At 30.8% G+C, this 22,967-nt stretch overlaps 1 protein-coding gene and 1 long non-coding RNA gene across 4 annotated transcripts; one reads left to right on the top strand and one right to left on the bottom strand.

Annotated features, from left to right (window-relative positions):
* Nucleotides 1–640: 640 nt before the first annotated feature.
* Nucleotides 641–2,668, top strand: LOC148765338 (uncharacterized). 3 transcript variants are annotated; one of them, XR_016029726.1, is made up of 6 exons: nucleotides 641–884; nucleotides 1,032–1,385; nucleotides 1,505–1,586; nucleotides 1,983–2,073; nucleotides 2,249–2,320; nucleotides 2,523–2,668. It is a non-coding gene; the product is annotated as an uncharacterized LOC148765338 (long non-coding RNA). The 3 variants fall into 3 exon arrangements; XR_016029728.1 differs by having other exon boundaries at nucleotides 2,249–2,425; nucleotides 2,529–2,668; XR_016029727.1 differs by having other exon boundaries at nucleotides 1,483–1,586.
* Nucleotides 2,669–4,804: 2,136 nt separating this feature from the next.
* On the bottom strand, nucleotides 4,805–5,437 carry LOC105976335 (nuclear transcription factor Y subunit B-5). Its single transcript, XM_088813614.1, has one exon. It carries the CDS (start codon nucleotides 5,325–5,327, stop codon nucleotides 4,929–4,931), a length of 399 nt encoding a protein of 132 aa, XP_088669740.1. The 5' UTR covers nucleotides 5,328–5,437; the 3' UTR covers nucleotides 4,805–4,928.
* Nucleotides 5,438–22,967: the final 17,530 nt, after the last annotated feature.

Below are 22,967 nucleotides of genomic sequence, written 5' to 3'. Positions count from 1 at the left end.
CGACGAACAACAAATCCATTGCTAACGAAATTATTACGGTGATGAAAAATAGCGGCATATAAAAATCCGTTTCTGATTAACTGAATGTCCTTTTAATTTAAATCAATATATTTAATGTGTTGGGTTTTAATATACATTTAAATATTCATATTATAGTACTATTTTTTTTGAATTTGTTTATTATTGTAATTGTTTACAATTTACATTCGTATTTATCTATTATTAAATCGTACTCACTTTTTATAAGCAATTAGGGAAAAACTTAAAAAACTAATTAATATAAAATTTAAATATATTTTTAAATTATTGAACAATTGATTTTTTTTTCTTAATGTACTATTGAAAATTATAAACAGTGATTTCAATTCATACTTTGTATATTATATCACTTTTTAATCTTTTTCAACAATTATTTATTTGTTAGTTTGTTAAATTAAATGAATTATTGATTACATTATAGTAAAAAATATCTCTTAAGTATGTTACTTCCAATTAATTTTCATAGTTGACTTTTAAATAAAATAATAGTAATAAAATTTGTTCCAAATGTAAAATTAGATATGTGTAATTTAAAGAAAATAGAAGTATTAAAAAAACTCCACCCCTTTTAATTTTTTACATTTTCCTCCACTTCAAAATCTTTCCCTCTCTCATTTTCGCCATACACAAGCCAAGGGCCCAAACCCCAATTCCATTTTCCTCTCTTCGTCCAAAACCCAGTTACCCTTCATCAACAAAGAAACTCCCATTGAAAATTTTTCTCGTTGCTGCCTTTGGAAAATAAGCCCTTCGATCTGCCGGCCAAAAAATATGTCGGAGTTGTAGTAAGCCCTAATATATCAATTGAGAGCGATGACAACGTCTGCTACTGCATATCATTTATGGTAAGTTCTGTATTTCTTCTTTTTTTTCCCCGAATTTTTAGATGTTTCTGAAGTGTGTTTAGAAGGGGGAAGAAGATCTGATTAACATGTGTGTATGTAATTGCATATCTTTAATGTATTGGAAGAAATATCTATATTCCATTGTAGGGTTGTTTACCTAGAGATATTTCAAGAGGTTAAAATGAGGAGAACAAAGCAACAATTCGGTACATTGAGATTTGAGAGCATAGAAGGTTTGTTTATTTGTACAATATATATTTTTAATAATTTTTTTTATAATTATTTAGGTTGTTTTATGTATCTTTTATATGCATAAGAGTACCAGGATTTTTTGTAGGCCTAATTGCTTCTATATGGTTTAAGCTACATAAGCAATGTATCGATTATATGCAACTTAATTTACTTTTTAGCAATGGCTTTTTCATTCTTTTACTAAAAGTTCAAAATCTTGCAGTTTCGTCGGTTCATCCTTCTTGCAAATTATTCTCTATGTTTCATGTGGTATGTTCTTCAATAGCCTTTAATACATGTTTTAGGTCAATATTGAAACTACTGTCAAAGATTCAAAGTTCCTAAGAATTGTTTGTATTGATGGCAGACATTTTTGTTTCCAATCACAGAGAAACTCAGCAAAATACAAATTCCACCAATCTGGAGTGCAATTAAATTGATGATTGAGAGTTTATCACTCAGTAGAACAAGGTGAATAAATGCCTTTCTCGAGCCACACAGTAAAAAATAAATACAATTGCAATGTTTTGTTGTTTTTACTATTAACATGCTATTAATATAGTAATATTGTAGCAATCATCTACTTTTATTCATTTAATTGTACATAAGAATGTCACAGTGTATCATGTGCTTGAAACTGATTGGTGATGTGGTTTGCTTCTTTGTAATTTTCTCAAGCTTCCATATATAAGGTGCAGTCATGGGTATGTTTGAAGGCAATTTAGATTGTTTGGATATGCTGGAAATGTTTACTATGTGGAGATAACATGCTCCTTATTGAAGTTTTAGATTTTTTATAAATACATTCTACCTTATTTTGTTCATATCAGATTTTAGTTTTGCTTATTGGTTCTTCTATGTTTGCAGTCAAGACAAGTGATCAAAGATCCTGCCATATGTGAATATCAATGAGGAGAGTTTGATTTTACTCTAGCAGAAAATTGCTCGACTTTCTCAAGTATGACTATATCAGTCTTTTTGTTTAATTTAATATTATACATTGCTCTGATTAATATCTAGCTAATATCTCTGAACTTTCTTCTATTTTGCTACATGTCAGCCTTTCAGTAGCATGATCTTTAAATGTTAATTGGAATGAATTCTTTTTTTTTTTTTTTATACTTTTTTAACAGGAATGGGATCTTGGCTTGTATTACTTCTAGAAATCTCTTTCATCAAGGATGAAAGTCTGAATAAAGATTCAAGTTAGGTTTGCTATGTTTCTCATTTCTCAAATTTGTTTTATCTTTTCTCTGTTATTTGTTTCTCTTGGTAATATAATTATTCAACAACAGGTGCTACATTTGAAGGTAAATAGTATACCTAAGTAGTTATTACCATCTAAGTTGTCTTCTTAGCTTAAGTCACCATTTGGCTAATTACATTTATCTTTTCTTTCTTTTATAGATATAGCAAGCTAGAGGATGGGATACAAGTAAAGCATGAAGATCAAGCACAAGGACCTCGTGAGAGAACATGGCACTTAAGAATATGATTGACTATGTTTCATGCTTTTGGAAGACTGCTATTAGAATTTGTAATTCCAGTTTATAATTGTCCTATGATTTTGTATGTATGATACTGTTATGGTATATAAATATATTAATAGGTATAAAATTATAGCATTGATATGTGCGTTTATATATATATATATATATATATATATATATATATATATATATATATATATATATATATATATATATATTATATTATATTATTTTTTTTAAAATTCAATTCAATTTTTGCAACGGAAGTAGCTAGGGCTATATGCCTATCTAAAATTAGTGATAAATTTGGCAGCAGATTGTTTTATTGCTATGATAGCGACGTATTCAGCGTTGTTTTATTCTATTGCTAACATAGCGCCGGATTTAGCCACAGATTATTCTATCGCTAACAATTAGCTACGGATTTTTGTTTGTCGTAGCTAAATTTTAGCGACGCGACTTTTTTCGACGGACTTTGGGACGGGCTTAATCCATCGCTAATCAACAATTAGCAACGGATTTGTGTTAATTGGCAACGAATTCGTCCGTAGCTAATATGCGATTTTCTAGTAGTGTTTACAATACAAGTATTATAATTTATGTAAAATTTAATTATTTATTTAAATGTTGAATTATTTTTTTGAAATTAAGTCAAATACATTTATTCAATTTTTGAAAGTCGAATTTTCAAAATTATTAATATAATTATTTATATCAGAACTAATACAATAAAATTAACACAGGGGTGTTTGGTGCATATTTTCCATAACACAGGGGGTTAAAAAAAAACAGTTTACCCTCTAATTGAGATTGTAAAATATTAAGGTCAGGTATGACTGTCATGCTAAAATTAGTCAAGATGCGATTAAATAAGTTAATGAAAACCCAATTGTTTTATCGGATTCGGGGATATCCAACAAAAAAACTTCTCAAAAGTCATGATAATCCATGGTAACATAATATTTGCGGGTTGATCGGTCAATTTATCGGGATATCAAACATCAAACAAAGTCAAATCATTAATCATGCTAATCTCCCCAACCAAACGAGGTGTACCTAATCTAATCATGTCTCTAAACTTTGGTTGGGGAGATTTAACCATTATAAGCTAAATAATTGGAGGTTGTTTGATGTTTGGTATTCCAATAACTTGTCTGGTGGACCCGGAAATATTTTGTTATCATGGTTATCTTAACCATGTCTCATCTTTAACTTATAAGTTTTTTAGTTGAATGTCCCAGGGTCCGATAAAATACTTGGATTTTCATTAAATGGTTTAACCGTATCTTGACTATTCTTATCATGGCAGACAACCAAATGAGATCTTAATATAATAATATAATATAAGGAAAAAAAAAAAACAGAATTTAGTGTACTAATAAGACCTAGTGGTCTCTTTGAAAAATAGACAGGCATATCATGGGACACATGCATATTAAGGTTCTTTAAGAGTGTACTCTTAATTTGTGTGTTAGTGTGTGTTTGTCTGTGTTGGTGTGTGGAGAGAGTTCACTTTTTTAGTTAAAGGGTTGGTTCATATACTCGTGCATCTAATTTATTACAAGTTGTGGTAGTAATTTTGAACTTTGAAAATTATTTCAATTCATGGCTAAATAAAGAATGAAAAGTGAACACGATATTAATGGAAATTAGATGCTAGACCTAGTTACACTGGGTGAGATTGAACCGTAGATTTAATTAAGGGTAAATTACACCCACACCCCTGAGGTATGCTTAAATAACTTTAAGGTCCCTGTGGTATCGATAATTACACTCACCCCCTGAAATGTAGTTAGAAACTCTAATGGGATAATGCATTGAATATATTATTCCAATATAGTCACTGCTTATTTTTCATGGGCTGCATACAATAATGAATGCTGACAACGGTTTAAACTAGTGAAGAACTTGTTGATGCGGTAGAGCAAAAGCTAATTTTCGTACTTAATTTAACTACTAAACTTGCTTAATGGCAAAATTAAATTAATTTAATTAGAAAGATTATTGCTTCGTGATCTTCCCTTCTCAAAATGCTTTACACAGCTAAAATGAAACTAGAGACACACACACACACACACACACATATATATATATATATATATATATATATATATATATATATATATATATATATATATATATATATATATATATAAATTAATTAATACAACTTAATGTTGTATTAATTTTGATTCCATATATATAAAACATACAAGAGGGCTCAGTGTTGCAAAAACAAATTACTTTTCACCATTGTAAGAATAGCTGTTCTTTTTGAAGATATATTTTCAATAGGGTTTGATTGAGGATATTCCTCCTCTCTCTAGTATCCAAAATCAAAAGATGGGGCTGAAATATCTCCACAAATGCTTCCTTCATCTTTCTCTACTTCACCGCTATTAGCCTTACAATTATTACTTTGGTTAGCATTTTCTCTCTCAAACCCCCTAAAGTTTTGCAAGTACCTTAGCATTGCCTCTGAATAGTTGTCGAATCCAAGTGAACTCAGAGCCCAACATATGTCGTCTCCGTTCACCGTCTTGCGGTTCTCTTTGTGACATCGATCGGATGCTTCACCGGTCACAAAACATATGAACTCCGATGCACATTGTTGCATTCTCTCTTTTGCTTCTCTTGAAACCTTTGCACTCGGTGGGAGGATCTTCTTCATCATCCGCCCTACGTTGGCTATTGGGAGCATTTTTTCATGCTCGTCACTCATTTTCAGACTAGAGATCTGAGAAAATATTTTTACGATTTTTTCGTTTTATTGACAAGATGAAATGTCACTTTTTTGTATTATATTAATTAATCTCTTATACTGATCTAGGCATGTTCGTGGAGATCACGCAGTATACACTTCGTGTGTGATAAGTATCAACGATCTAGATTATTTTATCAGTATCTCGCAGCTGCACTTACAGAGTCTATTAAAATATTTATTTACTTACAGAGTCTATTAAAATATTTATTTAATTCTATAGTAGTGGGATGGTCTCATATAGCCATAACTTGGGTATTACTAAAAGTACTCTTTTTGTTAGTACATCAACATATAAATATGTGCAGCTAGAGCATCTTAAGTAAGTCTTAACCTAAAAAAGATTAAAGCTTATTGCAAAAACATGAAACTTATCAAAATATACACATACCACAAGTTGTATTAATTATTTTAACTGAATTAAACAACTACATCTAGATAAAATTATCATCTTATTTTTGGGAAAGTAAAAGCTCTTGACGAATGAAAACCCTAGAAAGAAGTTTAAGTTGATAATGGTGTAGTTGGTCCCCTCATGTAATCTCAATTCTCTAATACTCCCACCAATGTCTTTATCATATTATAATATTGGTTGTAAAGTTTGAAAATGAATGGACTGCGTTGATGCACGTTTGTTTCTTATTAATTAAACTACAAACACCGGTTTAATTTTGGCTTAATCCCACTTATACCCTTTTAGGCCTTGTTTGGTTGCCAAGATGAAATTAAATAATTTAATAAAACTCAATTATATTATTGGACATTGGAAGGTCCAATAAAAAAACATACCTAAAAGGCAAGATACGTCGTGATAACATTATATTTGCGGGTCGACCCGATAAGTTATTAGGGATTCCATACATTAAACAAAGTCTTATTATTTAGTTAATAATGGCTAATCTCCCCAACCAAACGAGACCTCAAAATATAGATCTTTGATACTTTCACCCTCGAAGAAAATTAATTTCACTTTACACTTCCGAAACACAATAAATCATTCACAATGCATCTCAGGGGAATTTATTAAGCTAATGAAGGTAATTTTAATATTTTTTACGGTAATTTTTAGAATGCCATGTCAAATCAATTTGTTTTATATTCATCGGTCCTTCAACCGATTTTCGAAACTACAAAGTGCAAAAATAAAATACATCAATATCTCAAGAGAATATTTAAAAATTATGTGTTTTATTACAAAAAGGAATATTTTACAAAAAAAATTAAAAAAAATCCTTTATCTATTTTGTTATCAAGTTATTTCAAATTATAATTTTTAACAAGATTTATTCCAAATATTTTCACCAGTTACAATAAAAGATCCATTAATCAAATAATTCATGCTTCTTTTGGTACAAAAATATAATTTTTAAGTAAGTAATTATATTCTCTTTTTATTTCAGCACTTTGTATTAGGGCTGTGCGTTGGTTGGTTTGGTTAAAAACCAGGCATAAAACCAACCCAACCCATCCAACCAACTTTGGTAAATATTGGAAACCGTTATCGACCCAACTTACATGGGTTGGATGATGGTTGAAAACCAATTTAATGGGTTGGTTGGTGGTTTGGTTGATGGGTCATCCATCTAAATATTTTTTAATTTTTTTTTTATATTTTATTACATGTTACAACGCTATATCTTTTATAAATTAAATGCGACTAGTTCAATAATATTCAAATAAAAGATTCAAAACATTACGTGCATATATATTGCAATTAAACATAACTAGTTCAACAAATAATAATCGTCCAAATATTTAGATTGTATGTCTTAAAATTAAAATAGTTCAAATTAGATAATTAAGTTAGATTTATTGCGTTTGGGATTTTGGTCAATATTAAACAATTTAATAAATGTGATATAAAATAGAAATTTGAAATTAAAAATATTAAATATTTTAATTAAAATTAACAAATAATAAATTAATGAATAAAGTTGGTTGGCCGATATTAACCGACTAACCAACTTTTTAGCATATTAGAAACCATTATCGACCCACCTATACATGGGTTGGTTGACATTATCGACCCAACTTAAATGGGTCGGTTGATGGTTGATTAACCATCATAAATTGTGGGTCGAAAATGGGTTGGTTGATGGTTAAAACCGATCCATGCACAGCCCTACTTTGTATGCTAGACATTAGGTCGGAGGGTAAACTAAAATAACAGTTTCTTTTACTCCTAACAAACCTAATGAGTTTTCTAATTTCTTGCTTCTTCTCTAATTTTGTTCGGCTCAATCAAATATCTTGTGTAATTCATTGTAAACTTATCATCTTCCGCAATAGTTTTAGAGTCGAAAAGTAGATCTCATAAATCAAAGATTTTTTATTTCTTTTCTTTTACTGTTTTTGTAACATTCAGTAGATTTCGTGTTATTTATGAAATTATACATGTGTAATATGTCGATTTGTTCCAGTAAAATAGAAATTTGCGTTTGTGCGTCAGATTAGCCATTGCTGAGTTTTTTTTTCTTTGTTGAATTTGATTTTTCTTTTATTCTTTTGCCACATTTTCAGAAAGTTTCGGGATTCCGATATTTCCGATATTTCTGAAATTTCCAATTATTTCGGAATCGGATCTCATTCTCAGATTCCAAAATTTTCGGAATTGGAATCGGAATCGAAATGCATAATTATGTTCCGAAAAAATTAGAAGTTTTCCGAAAACTCTATATCCGATCTGATTCCTCCGATTTCTACCCCTAACCACAGTAATATTATGAAAGTTGACGGTAAAAACTAATATGACTATCAAGTATAGTAATATTAAAATATTGGACAGTAGTATTATTATGTTGACCCCTCAACAGGGGCGGATTATTATGTTGACCACCCTAAATTCTGAAATAGAGTTTGGTACAGTGGTAAAGATGTCTAAATAAGTCGTGAGTTTGAATTTGGCAGGATACAAAAATTCTGTTTCTTTTTTTTATTTTCTTTTTTTTTGCCTCCTTTAATTTTTTTTTTCAGTCCTCTACCTTTCTTTTTTTGGCAATTAATTTTTTCTAGCCTCTCTCGACTAAACCAAATACTATTTTTTTCTTACTTCAATACCAACATAAAAAATAAATAGATAATAAATAGGTAATGATATTGTTACCCTTAATGAAAATCAATATCACACACAAAATTTGTGTGGTATTGATTGTATTAAGGGTATTAATGCCATTACCTATTTATTATCTATTTTTCATGTTGGTGGTATTGAAGTGAGAAAGAAACGGTATTTGTTTTAGCCGTCCCCTTAATTTTTTTAGCCAATCTCCCTTTTTTTTGCCTCAACTAATTTTTTTTCAGCCCCTCCCTTTTTTTTGCCTCAATTAATTTTTTTAGCCCCTCTCTCTTTGTTTTCCCCTCAATTAATTTTTTTAGCCCCTCTCTCTTTGTTTTCCCCCCAATTAATTTTTTTTTTCAGCCCCTCTCCCAAAATGCAGAAAATTGTAGTTTATTTTTTTTTCCTTGATTAATTTTCTTTCAGCCCCTCTCCCAAAAAACGCGCCTCTCCCAAATCTGAACCCTAAATCTTTATTTTTTCAAGTCATGAGTAAGAGGAGAATGTATTTTCGCTTGAACTAGAAATAGTTTTCAATATGAGTTGTAATTGAAGCATTGGTATTTTTTGCTATGTTATACTCGAATATTTAATTTTTTTTTTCTATGCGGCATACCCTGGATTTTTATCTCGGATCCACCACTGCCCTCAATAAAGCAAAAAAAAAAAAAAAAAAATAATATTGTTGTGGTTGACAGTATAATTATTGTCAACCACAGTAATATTAGTTTGGTTGAAAGTAATGATTGTCAGCCACACAATTATTACAATACTAGACAATAATATAATTACGTTGATCGGTCAACAAAGCGAACAAAATAAAAAATCCAACAAAAATAATAATATTGATGTGGTTGACAATAATATTAATGATACATTAATTTTATTGTCAACCACAGTAATATTACTATCATAACAACTCTATTGGTTTGAGGTCTTTTCAGAAAATTCAACAACAAAATCAAGTGGATTTGGTCCAGATTGAACAATATCATACCTAGGGCTGAGACTGGATTGAGTCGGTAAATTATCGCCTTAAAAATTGACCCATCCGATAAAACGAGCAAGGCTGTAAGACTCTTTCAGATTCAAAATAGCATTAGGAGGGCATGTGTAAGCCGTTCTAAGAGTCACGGGACTCACGAGCCAAAAGGTCTCCGGGTTGACAATTAACTGATTGCCCATTTTTCAAAACCACAGGGATATAATGCGCTTTTAGCCTTTCCTTCATCTAGAAATGAGATCATAAACCAATTTTGGTCAAATTTAACAAACAATTGTCGATCCAATCTTTTTGGGCCGATTGATGGTTGGCTACCGTATATTTGATTTCGAAATGAGTCGGTTGATTGGTATATCCGCCACCTAATTTACTTTAAAAAAATAAATTTTTGGAGAACAAAAATACATATGCTGGCAACTAGCCACGTTAATTTATCAGTTCAAAATAGTTAATAGCAAGTCCACAAAAAATATAATTCTGAAAGTCAAACTAATTCTAAATATGAACATTCCCAATTTATGGTGGAAGATTTATGTCTAACTTTTTTTCCTTGTTGATTTAATTTAAAATCCTAACTATTTTGATGATCCCATATCCACTTAAAAAAAGGAAGGGATTATCAGTGAGCCTCTAGCCTTTTTTTAGTGAGGATGGGTCGGTCACTTTTGTTTTATTAATGGTAGACCCATCCATTGCTTTATTACAAATTTACCCTTCTCCCTTTCACTATACATTACCTACTTTGATACTATTTTCATTTTTTATATTTTAAATTATTTTTTGTTTTTTTATTTAATTTTTATTTAAAAAATAATAATTTAAAAAAAAAAACTGTCTTTTTAAGTTTTTTTAAATGTTTTTAATATATTTTTTGCTATATTTTTTAATCTTCACCTAAAACAACTATACATCAGTTTGATTGTTTATTAAATCAACTATATATTAACTATATTATTTCTATTGTGAAATTAACTAGTTATTTAATCAACGCATCTCCAACAACTTTCATTTATCAAAAATCAACTCTATGTTAAATCAACTATTCAATAAAACAACTAAAATAAATAGCATAATATGTAATCAATAAAAAACGTCATCTTCCCCAGCGAAATCCTAAAGTAAATAATCTAAAAAAATTAAGAAAAGAGAGAGAAAAACTTCAAGATTTGAAGCAAATGGTCGATCTTCATTCTGAAATCAATGAGATTATTGTCAATCAACGGATCTTTATTGATAAGGATCATCCACATTGTCACTCAAATCACCAAAAAAGAAGAGGAAATTTTACGTCTGAGATTTTTTCATCATGGGGCTGATACATAGAGGCTTCTGGCGGCGGGGGACTGATAAGTGTTCGTTTTACACGATTACTTATCGAATCTTCGAGTTTTGGTCTTCGTTCGCTCGAGTTTCGGCTTTATTTGTACATACTACGTGTTTCTTGTTTTATTTCTATTTCTAGGTTTTGTTAGCTATTTTTGCCGAGTCGAAGCCATTTGAAAGCGAAACCGATTTTTCAAGCCAAATTTAGGGCCCAGAAGACCCAGATCGCAATACAAGGTATGTGTATCGCGATTTGGGGATGTCACAGAAGAATTGCTGATCAAGATCGAGATCGCGATCCAGCACTCCGTATCGCAATTTGGGGGTTGTTACAGAAGGCTTTTCGATCCAGACCCAAATCGCGATCCAGCACTCCGTATCGCGATCTGCGGGTTGTCACAGTAGCCTTTTCACTCAAGATCCAAATCGTGATCCAACACTCCGTATCGTGATCTGGGGGGTCTCACAGTGTAGTTTTGCTTCAGACCCTCAACTGCGGATCGCGATCTGGCATGGCGGTGGGCAGTTCCCCGAGGCTGCCAGATCGCGATCCAGCCATTCTGTATCGCGATCTGGGCACGATTTTTTAGAGAATATATTTTTTGCAAAGCTTCTTGAGAAAGCTTTGCATTAACTATAAATAGGAAGGCCCTTTCATTATTCATTCTTCTTCAACTTTTTACGGTTTTCGACAGTTCTTCGCGGGAATATTCAGCGGGGGTTTCGACTTGGGTTTTTCTCAATTTCTTTACGTTTTGTTTTTCATTTCTTGTGTACATTCTTTTGACACTATGTTTATTATGAACTAAGAACATTTTCTTCTAGGGTAATGCAACCTTGTATATATTGATTTCGATCTCCGTTTCTGTTATCTATTTGTCGTGTTTTGATTTCGTTTATGTTTTCATGTATTAAATGCTTCTGATTGATTGATCATCTCTTGGATTGATATTAAATAGGAATGAACTCGAGAGATGATTTCTTTTTTGAAGTTAGGAAAACATAGCTCGGGTTGTGGAAACGGAGACATGATGCACCTCGGGTAGCCCTTCAGGACTTGACCTAAATGCTCCCTTAATATCAGGTTCTGAACGGAGACGTCGGACATGTGGGTAGACTCTAACTACACTGGAGACGGAGGTTATATTACTTTAGCGTCAGGGTTAACGAATAGGAATGTGACTTTAGATAACAGATTTGTAGATCGTTGTTGATTATACATTGGTGGATTTTGCCATAGAAGTCGCTTTTAAATCGAAACCCTCCCGTTTAGAGTTGTCGCTATTCTATTTACATATAGTCTATATATTTGCATGTTCTCAACCTTGTTCGTTATTAAACTAGGGTTTATCACCATTCCAACCATTTACGATCGGCTAGATAATATAATTACATTACTCAACATGTGAATCTATAGGTCCCTGTGGATCGATATCCAGAACCACTGTTCTACAAAATGCGACACTGCGTACTTGCGATAATTTATACGTGAGAAAAACGCGTATCAGGGACGGAGATGGCGACGTCAGGCGGAAGTGGAAGCGGAGGAGATGGCGGCGGATTGTGGAGAAGGGAGAAAAAGAAAAAAAAACGTGATTGATGAGAGAGAGAGAGAGAATGGGTGGCTGATTTAGAAAATAATTAGGGTTATCATTATAAGTAGAGGGGTAGTATAGATATATCATATATAATTATGTAATTAAATATTTATTTAATTAAACAACCAGAGGGTTTTTAATAATATCACAAAAGGGGATGGATCCATCCTCGTATACCCAAATACGTTAGGGGGGGGGGGGGGTGGGGTTCACTAAACTCTCCTTAAAAAAATACCACGGCGTTTGTTTTATATATATTTTTTTAATAAAATGTTATCAATGTAGTTGTTTGACGATAATTATCAGTAAACTGAATTTTGACAATTTCAGAAACCATCAATCGACCTATTATAGCTGGGTTGGTAAAAAAAATCACCCGATCCAATGGGCTGGTTAAAATTTATTATCAGCCTGAAAATATATTATGTAATGGATCGATTGCTAGGTAAAAATCAAACCAGTTCCAGCCATAATCATACCATTGTGGAGTTTATGTTATCACGGGGCCCCTAACAAAGGTGTGTCGAAAAAATATGGTGTGAGCCCCAGGGCGGAAGCGTTGTTGAGCTGCAAATATAGTCCCACATTAGTTTGATATGTGAATGATCAGTCCTTTATTAGAATGAACCGCGGAGGAGGAAGCCCGATTCTTTTTCAAGAACGTCGTGTATTGGAAACTACCGAGGAGCATTAAAGTTTGAAAATAAATGGACTGCGTTGATGCACGTTTTGCTTCTTATTTAAATAGAAACCCTAGTTCAATTTCTTATTACGAATTGGGTTTTGTTGCCATTCTATTTGGGAACCCCAAATAAAGCCAGCTTTAATTTCCATTAGATGCGTCAAATTCTCGAGTCAAGATTTGTATGTGTTTATATGATCGAGTACGAAAAACAACTAGGCTTATATATTCAAGGATTTAGATATATATGATCCTCACGTCTTTCTCTAATTTTCGAAATGAGAAAGATCGCAGTCTTCAGGATTCAGATACGAGGAACAAAAATAAAGGATTGCCAATAATTCCATATACATGCACACAGACGCACAAAAATTTTTGGCTTCTTCATTTCGATACCTAGTATAAAACCTCGGATCTTCTACTGTACTATTCCCTTTGATCTTTGATCTACTGTATTTCCAGATAAATAATTCTCTTGTTATTGCAGTCTAATATTAGTATAATTCTGACCTTAAGTCAAAAATTCAATTCCAAGATTAAACAAAGAAAGAATATCTTAATATTTTTATAATTTTCGGAAATTGAAGAACATGTCTAGAGATAAGAGAAGAATAGCACAAACGTGTGGCCGATTTTCTGTAAGAAAAATGTGTATTATGTATTTGTGTAGCCAACTCTACGTACTTATAGGAAATTGAGATTTATACTCAATTCGAACTAGAAGGCTAGAAACCCCTACCGAGTACACTAGGGGGGCCGAAAATCCCCGAATCTCTCATAATTTTATTGGCTGAATTTTATTTTGTATCCATTATTACTAACCATTGGGTTTTGATAGGGACCTAGGAGAAAATTTATGGGTCGGACATCCAATTATTTGATTAAGGGCCCGTTTGATTATACTTATTTTGAAAGGGTTTTTGTGCATAAGTCTCCAACCAAGAATCTTTAATATTCTAGGTTTAGGGGTACATATCTTTCACCAATAAGCTCATCCCTTTAATATTTATTATAAATAAAGGAAATATTCATGTATATGCCAATATTACCCCCAACCTTTTATACCCAATTCTTAATTGTAACCCCAATTTAATCAATTTTGTCCACAAAAATCCAATTTTGACTTTTTTTTTCAAAAAATATTTTTTTGCCGCCGGTTTCCGGCGTTGACTTTTTTTTTCTTCTGCCGTCGGATTCTGACGTTGACTTTTTTTTTTTTTTTTTTTTTTACGTCCGCCGCTAAACGTTGACCGTAATTGTGCTGTCACTGACAGTAAATTAACGTAATTATACTGTCAATGACAGTTAGTTAACGTAATTGTACTGCCGTTGACAATACAACATTTATGTAATTGTTCTGCCGTTGACAGTAAATTAATGTAATATTATCATTTTTTTATTTTTTGTTAAATTTTTTTTTATTTTGTTTGATTTGTTGACAAGTCAACGTAGTTAATAATTATATTACTGTCGTTGACAGTAAAATAACTGTAAACACAATAATATTATTTAATATTACTGTAAACTCATTATTATTATTTTTTTGGGTTTTTTGTTTTGTTTGAGTTATTCATGGAGTAACGTAATAATATTAATGTATATTATTGTAATATTACTGTAAACACAATACTATTATTGTGGTTGACGGTAATATTACTGTTGTTATAGTAATATTGTTGTCAACCACATCAGTATTATTATTTTGTTTGAGTTATTCACGGAGTAACGTACTATTATTGTAATATTACTGTGGTTGACGGTAATATTACTGTTGTTATAGTAATATTACTATCACTCACAGTAATATTAATTCTTTTGGCTTTTTATTATGTTTACATTTGTTGAACGGTCAACATAGTAATATTACTCTATTACACAATAATAATGAGTTTTGTTGTGTTAATATTACTGTGCTAGAGATTAATATAGCAATATTATTGTGTTAAACTGTAGTTTAGTTAATTTTACTGTGTTTAACAGTTAATATTAATGTCAATCACAGCAATATTGTTGTTTAAACGAAGAAAAAAAATGTTACAGAAAAAAAAAAAAAAAAAAAAAAAAAAAAAAAAAGTCAATGCAGGAGACCGGCGTTGACCGCCCGTCAACGCCGGAAACCGGCGAAAAAATCTAGAAGAAAAAAAATGAAAAGTCAACGCCCGAATCCGGCTGCAAAATTTTTTTTTTGAAAAAAAATATGTTTTGGGTCAAATTGAGGTTAAATTAAATTAATGATGAAATTGGAGCATATTAAAGTATGAGGGGCTATTTTAGTCTTTTACAAAAATTTAGACCATGTGTGGACTTATTTGTAAATGAGTTTTTTGTCTGGATCTCTTTATGAATAAGTATCCATTGATGGGCTTATTTGTAAAGACCCCTATTTTAAATAGCTGATAAGCTCTTACATCTAATAAGATATTTGATGGGAGTGCCATATCATCGTCATATCTTATATATAAAAGAAAGAAACGCTAGGGCAACCCTAAGAAACCCTAATGTCATATTTGTAATTTTTTTTCATTTTTTATCAAATTTTTATCTCCTTAATATTATTTTAAATATTATTTTTGAATTTTATCATATTTGTATCCCCTAAATATTATTTTAAATATTATTTTTTATTTTTATGAGATTTTTGTCTCCTAAATATTATTTTTTATTTTTATCAAATTTTTATCTCCTAAATATTATTATAAATAATATTTTTTTAATTTTATCAAATTTATATCTCCTAAGTCCTAACTATAATTTTAAATATAATTTTCAACTTTTAGCAGATTTTTATCTCCTAAATATTATTTTCGAATTTTATCAAATTTATATCTCCTAAATAATATTTTAAATATTTTTTTCGAGTTTTATCATGTTTTTATTAGTTTTTTATCTCCTAAATACTATTTTCGTTTTTTATCAGATTATTGTCTCCTAAATATTATTTTCGATTTTTATCAAATTTTTATCTCCTAAATATTATAAATAATAATTTTAATTTTAATCATATTTTATCTCCTAAATATTATTCTAATTATTATTTTCATATTTTATCAACTTTTATCTCATTAACATTATTTGAAATATTATTTTCGATTTTTTATCAAATTTTTATCTCCTAAGTATTATTTTAAATTTTATTTTCGATTTCTATCTCCTAAATATTATTTTTGGATTTTTTTATCAAATTTTTTCCTCCTAAATATTATTTTATATATTATTATCGATTTTCATCAAATTCTCCTAGATATCTTATCTTATATATAAAAGAAAGAAACGCTAGGGCAACCCTAAGAAACCCTAATGTCATATTTGTAATTTTTTTTCAATTTTTATCAAATTTTTATCTCCTTAATATTATTTTAAATATTATTTTTGAATTTTATCATATTTGTATCCCCTAAATATTATTTTAAATATTATTTTTTATTTTTATGAGATTTTTGTCTCCTAAATATTATTTTTTATTTTTATCAAATTTTTATCTCCTAAATATTATTATAAATAATATTTTTTTAATTTTATCAAATTTATATCTCCTAAGTCCTAACTATAAATTTAAATATAATTTTCAACTTTTAGCAGATTTTTATCTCCTAAATATTATTTTCGAATTTTATCAAATTTATATCTCCTAAATAATATTTTAAATATTTTTTTCGAGTTTTATCATGTTTTTATTAGTTTTTTATCTCCTAAATATTATTTTCGTTTTTTATCAGATTATCGTCTCCTAAATATTATTTTCGATTTTTATCAAATTTTTATCTCCTAAATATTATTTTAAATAATAATTTTAATTTTAATCATATTTTATCTCCTAAATATTATTCTAATTATTATTTTCATATTTTATCAACTTTTATCTCATTAACATTATTTGAAATACTATTTTCGATTTTTTATCAAATTTTTATCTCCTAACTATTATTTTAAATTTTATTTTCGATTTTTATCTCCTAAATATTATTTTTGGATTTTTTTATCAAATTTTTATCTCTGTAATATTATTTTAAATATTATTATCGATTTTCATCAAATTCTCCTAGATATTATTTATAATAATCTGATTTTCGATTTTTACAGAAAAGGGTAAATAAATCTGATTTTCATCCCTAGCGGATTTTGTGACATCGTTTTGCAGAATGTCTGCAACATTTGAATTTTATTTCTTCCCTACCTAAGGCTTCTTCTTTTGGTAACCCGACTTTAGATTTTGTTTCTTATCTTCTTCTTCATCCTATTGCATGTGTGGCAATTAGTTTACATCTTTTTCCATCATGGCTTATAGGTAATTTCATTTTGTTAAATTATGTGTTTCATTAATTTATACCAAACTTTTCAAATTTTATGTATAACAATTATTTCATTTTATATGTTATTGGACATGTTATTGAAAGGGATGATTTGAGAAAATTAACCAAAAATGGGCGGAGCCACAAGCTATTGGAAGTCGACCTTCAAGACTTATATTTTGTATGCGATATTTAATTTATTGTTTATATTTATTGTTGTTTCTTAATTTTCCAATTGTTAATTCCAGTGGCAAAACAACCTTAAAATGAGGCAGTGGAGAAGGGCTTAGTTCCGATGCAAGATGTATAGATGGCATTTTACGATGGTATGTTGTCGATAGTTTAGTTTTGATTATGTTAACTTAGTTATTAAATCTAATTACTTTTAAGCTCAACATGGAAGACATAATTGATGATTTTTTTTCCTGGTTCAAATTTTCAATCTACTGGTATTAGCTGATTCAATTCATTTGGAAAATTATTCAACAGTAAAGTTATGTCCTTTTTTTTTTGTGTAGTTTACTTAATAATGTTTCAGTATAAGAGAATTTTGATACATCAAACGTTTGTTTATATTCTTACAACATCAAAAGAATGCAATTTGTTGTCCCATGCATCGCACGGGTACAATTACTAGTATATTTAATATATTTATCCTTTTTATGTTTCGGATCCCATGGCAACTTATGTTGGCTTTTCTTTGTTTGTTCTTATCGCAAGATATTGATGTAAGATGGTAAATGTATATATTGATAATTTCTTAGTTTTGGACGTAGAAATAAATAAAAACTCATTCATATATATATATATATATATATATATATATATATATATATATAATTGCGTCGAATTCTTGAAAAGACAATGGATTGAGATGTATTCAAAACAACGAGATGTTCAAAGGCTGCTTGCCGGAGGCCCTAGCTACTCCAACGCGCCAGTCTTTCTCGGCCCAACAACGGTTCTTTTGTCGTTCCCCATTGGTCTAATCGAAAACATGACTCGTCTAATGGAAAACAGGCTTGTCCTTTTTTATGGTTGATTCATATGACTTTAACATGTTAACCATCTCCTTCTATTGAGGTTCAAGTTTGTTCATGTTAAAGTTCACTATGAACGATTCATAGAGTTAGGAAGTGAGATGAGTAAATTGTCCGCCATCAACTCTATGGGAAGTTTGATATCTAGATTCGCCAACTTTTCAATAAGCGATATTTGCATCTTAAGTGCATGCTCTTAGACCGGGGTCCCTTCCAGGGGCAGACGTAGGGGGGTTTTCTTGGGGGGGGGGGGGGGGGGGGGGGGGGGGAAATATCGGGGTAATTTAATAGAAGATTTTTTTTTTTTTTGTATTTATGGACTAAAGTGTACAAAATTAAAAGTTTGGGAGGGGCGAAAGTGCATTAACTAATACATAAATAACAACAACAAAAAATATTGCTTAAAAAAAATTCTTGGGGAGCGGGGGCCGCACCAGCCATATGCATGGGTACGCACCTGGTCCCTTCGTGCATGTTAAGAGACATCAACTCTTTAGTAGCTGAGTATCTCATTGCCCTAACATTCTCTCCATAAGTTGTATGTAGGTGGACTTTTATTCATCCCAATTCGAACTAGAAGGAGAAACCCCTACCGAGTACACGTACTAAGGTTATGATTGTTTCAAAGAAAATGATAAGTAAAAAGGTAAAATTATTAGGTAAATTGATTTTCATGTTTGGTTGCATGGTAAAGTACTAGGTAATATAATTAAGAGGAAAAGTGGAAAAAAAATTACACTAATACTAGGAAAATACATTTTCCTCAAAAAAAGTGAGGAAAATGCCATGTAATTCTCTTCTTCTCTCTTTTCTTTCTCTCTCTCCCTTTTTTCTTCTTTTCTCTCTTCTCTCTCTCACCTTGGCTTCTCTCTCTCCTCTCTATATTTTCTCTCTCCTCTCTCCTCTCTATCTCTTCTCTCTCCTCTCTCTCCCTCTTTTCCTTTCCTCTCTCATCTTCCTCTTCTCTCTCACACACATCAAAACAATAAATTATTAAATTTGATTAATATTCACAACTTTTTTTCTATATTTTTTAACATAACAGTTTTTTTTTTACTATTTACGTCTTTAATAGAAAATAAAATTACTTCATTTAATAATTCATTGTTATTTTCACCTTTTCTTTCCTAGAAACCAAACAAAAGTAAGGAAAATAATTTTCCACAAAGCCATTTTCATCACCATTTTACTTAGGAACCAAACACAAGTGGAATTTCAAAAGTCTTTGATTTCCTTTTCCTTTATATTTTCATTTTTCTTATTTTAAAATACATGAACCAATCAGAGCCTAGGGGGGCGAAATTCAGAGAATCTCTTCCAATTTTATTGGCTGAATTTTATTTTGTATGCATTTTTACTATCCTTTAGGTTTCGATAGGGATCTAGAAGAAAATTTATGGGTCGGACATCCAATAATATCATTAAGGGCCCGTTTGGCTAAGCTTATTTTATATAGTTGATAAGCTCTTAGTTCAAATCCACCCCGTGTTAATAACTACGTGTAGCATCTAACTATGGTATACTACGGTGTACTATGTTTTACTTTAGTGTATTATCCCAAACCCTAGCAGCCAATAACTCTCAGCCGTCGCCAACCCTAGCAGTCAACGCAGCCGCCACCAAATCCTAGCTGCAACGGCCACAACCGTAATCACCTACCAACTTTGGGATAACATAGATCTGCCATTTTTGAACCCAAACCAACCAACATCTCTCAAAAGATAATAAAATCAGATGCAATTAGTGAAATATGATTTTAATAACCACAACCCACTGCCGTCTTCACCACGATTCCACCCGCTGCCACTCCTGCTCTCTCCATCGCCCGTCGGTGGCCTTCGTGCTACTACTGGAGAAACAAGAGAGAGAGAGAGAGAGAGAGAGAGAGAGAGAGAGAGAGAGAAAACAAAAACAAGAGAAATAAATATGAATTGAAGAAACGTGAATGTATAGGTTAGAGAATTTAGGGTATAAGGGCAATATAGGGATAAAAAAAAAATTAGGGATGATGCTCATATATTATTTCAAACTAAGGATTTAGTTAAAAGATATGATTTGAACTTGTCATTTTGTTCAAATTAAGTTTCGTTTGAGGCGCTCATAGCATATCACCCCATATATTTATTAGTATTTCAAATAAAATAATTATGACTAGAAAAACTAAAAAGAAAAAAAAAGTAAGCTGAAGAAAAATAATGAAAAATTCTTTACTCTAAAATTTAATTTGAATTTTTATTATTTTATTCGAGATCATTTTTAAAGTTATTACTTCCTCCGTTCCTAAATATGTGTCGTTTTTCACCTTGTCACGAGTCTTCAGAATCTCAATAAATATGTCTTGATTTTAGGAAAAATAGATATAAATAGACCAAAATACCCTTGTTTACTAATTAATGCAGAAAGAGTGTTGGAGAGTTAATAAGGGTATAATTGAAAAATATGTAATTAATGCAGCATTGGAATTGTAAAGTGACAGATAATATGGAGAGAAAAAAATTCTTAAAAGAGATAAATGTTGTGGAACAGAGAAAGTAGTAAACTATGGTTACTGTTAAGATTTATTTTATCTTGAATATATTTATTATAACTTAATACTAATGGGAGCATTTTTGCTAAATCCCAGGCCCCTAAAATTCATAAAAACTCGAGGGCCTAAGGCAACTGCCTTTGTCGTCTTCCCTCAGAAGTCAGAACCGTGTATGTATGTGGTTGTGGTGGTGGGGGAGTGGGCACTCTTGTTGCATGCTTAGAAAAGGTGGTAGTACTTTTCTAATATATTGTTTTGGTACTAAAAATAAGGGTAAATTACATATACACCCCTGAGGTATGCTAAAATAAATGTAATATTCATGTGGTATCGGTAACTACAATCACCGGTGAAACATTGTTAGAATCCTGGCAGCTGCAGTTTGGGAATTTCAATTCCAATGAGGGTTGGTTCCTTGAGAGCATCAGGTACGAGTCCGCTATCCTAACGGGCCGTTGAATCACCATGAATTTACATCCCTCCATCAAATACTTGTCGGGTCAAGGGATAGGACCCTGAGGGCGAAGAATTTCACCTTTTCTGCATTGTTGGGAACCCTAACATAATGATGCATTGAACTTGTTGATACATAAGGGAACAACTAATCAATTTTCATAATTAATGATGCTTACTTTCCAACTATTTAGAAAGTTTGCTGCGTATCTGAGTGCTTTACGCAGGATATGTATATATATATATATATATATATATATATATATATATATATATATATATATATATATATATATATATATATATATATATAACTTAAAGTTGTATAGTCATGCATTTTGATTCCATACATAAAGTATCTAAGCATTACATTAAGATTGAGTTGCAATTACACAAATGAAAATTGGCCTTTATAAATACTTTAATTTAATTTCACCATTGTCTCTGTAGAATACAACTTTCCTTTTTCAAGAGGGCTTAATTTGCTGTGGATGTTTCTTCTCTCTCTAGAATCCCAAAATCAAATGATGGCGTAGAAGTGGTATTATCATCTCCATAGCTGATTTCTTCATCTTTCTCATCACTGCAACTATTATTAGCTTTATTATTTTGGTTAGCCCTTTCTCTCTCAAACCCCCTAAAGTTTTGCAAGTACCTTAACATGGCCTCTGAATAGTTGTCGAAGCCTAGTGAACTCAAAGCCCAACATATGTCGTCTCCGTTCACCGTCTTTCGATTCTCCTTGTGACAGCGATGGGATGTTTCGCTTGTCACGAAACATATGAATTCCGAAGCACATTGTTGCATTCTCTCTTTTGCTTCCCTTGAAATCTTTGCACTTGGTGGGAGGATCTTCTTCATATATCGTCCGTCCTACATTGGCTATTGGGAGCGATAGTTCAATCTCGTCACCCATTTCGATGGTTAGAGATCTGAATAAATCTTTATTTTTTTTATTGACAGACAGAAGCGTCGCCTTTTTTTATATTATACTGATCCTTTTATACTGATCTTTATGGATGTTCGTGGAGATTCACATATCTTTAATCTCACACGTCCGTACGTAAGTGCTTCTTGTGACTTTCAGTATCAACGATCTAGATTATTTTATCAGTATCTCGAAATCGCACGACAGTTAAAAGACCTAACAAAATATTGTACATATTTTAGCTTTATATAGAAGTGGCAAAAGCACTATTATGGATGGTTTCGAAGGCATAAAATGGGCATCACTAAAGTGCGTTTCTAATTGGTCGTACATTCAAATTATTTTTTTCCTTTTTTTTTTTGGTTTTATAGTGGTTGTTTAAGTTATTATATGGTCTAATTAAAGGACTCTTATAGACCTCTAATTACACTTTGCAATTCCTCTTAAAATCCGTTTTAGGGTGATTAAAACAATTTACAATAGAGTAAAAACATGAATTTATGCAATTTAAACATTGTATTGCTAAAGAAAGCCTAATAATTATTATGGCATAATGAATGTATATATGTCACTTTGTGCAGCTAGTACATGATCAACCTACTTTTGGAGACCACAAACTCTAAAAGTTTAAATTAAATTAAATGAGACTTGTAAAAGTGATATTAATTAATTAGTTGAATAAAGAAATATATTGGTTATTTTA

This window comes from Erythranthe guttata, chromosome 14 (genome assembly GCF_056151865.1).
Source record: "Erythranthe guttata isolate IM_541 chromosome 14, IM_541, whole genome shotgun sequence".
NCBI lineage: Eukaryota > Viridiplantae > Streptophyta > Magnoliopsida > Lamiales > Phrymaceae > Erythranthe > Erythranthe guttata.
This window is presented reverse-complemented; position numbering and strand designations above follow the sequence as displayed.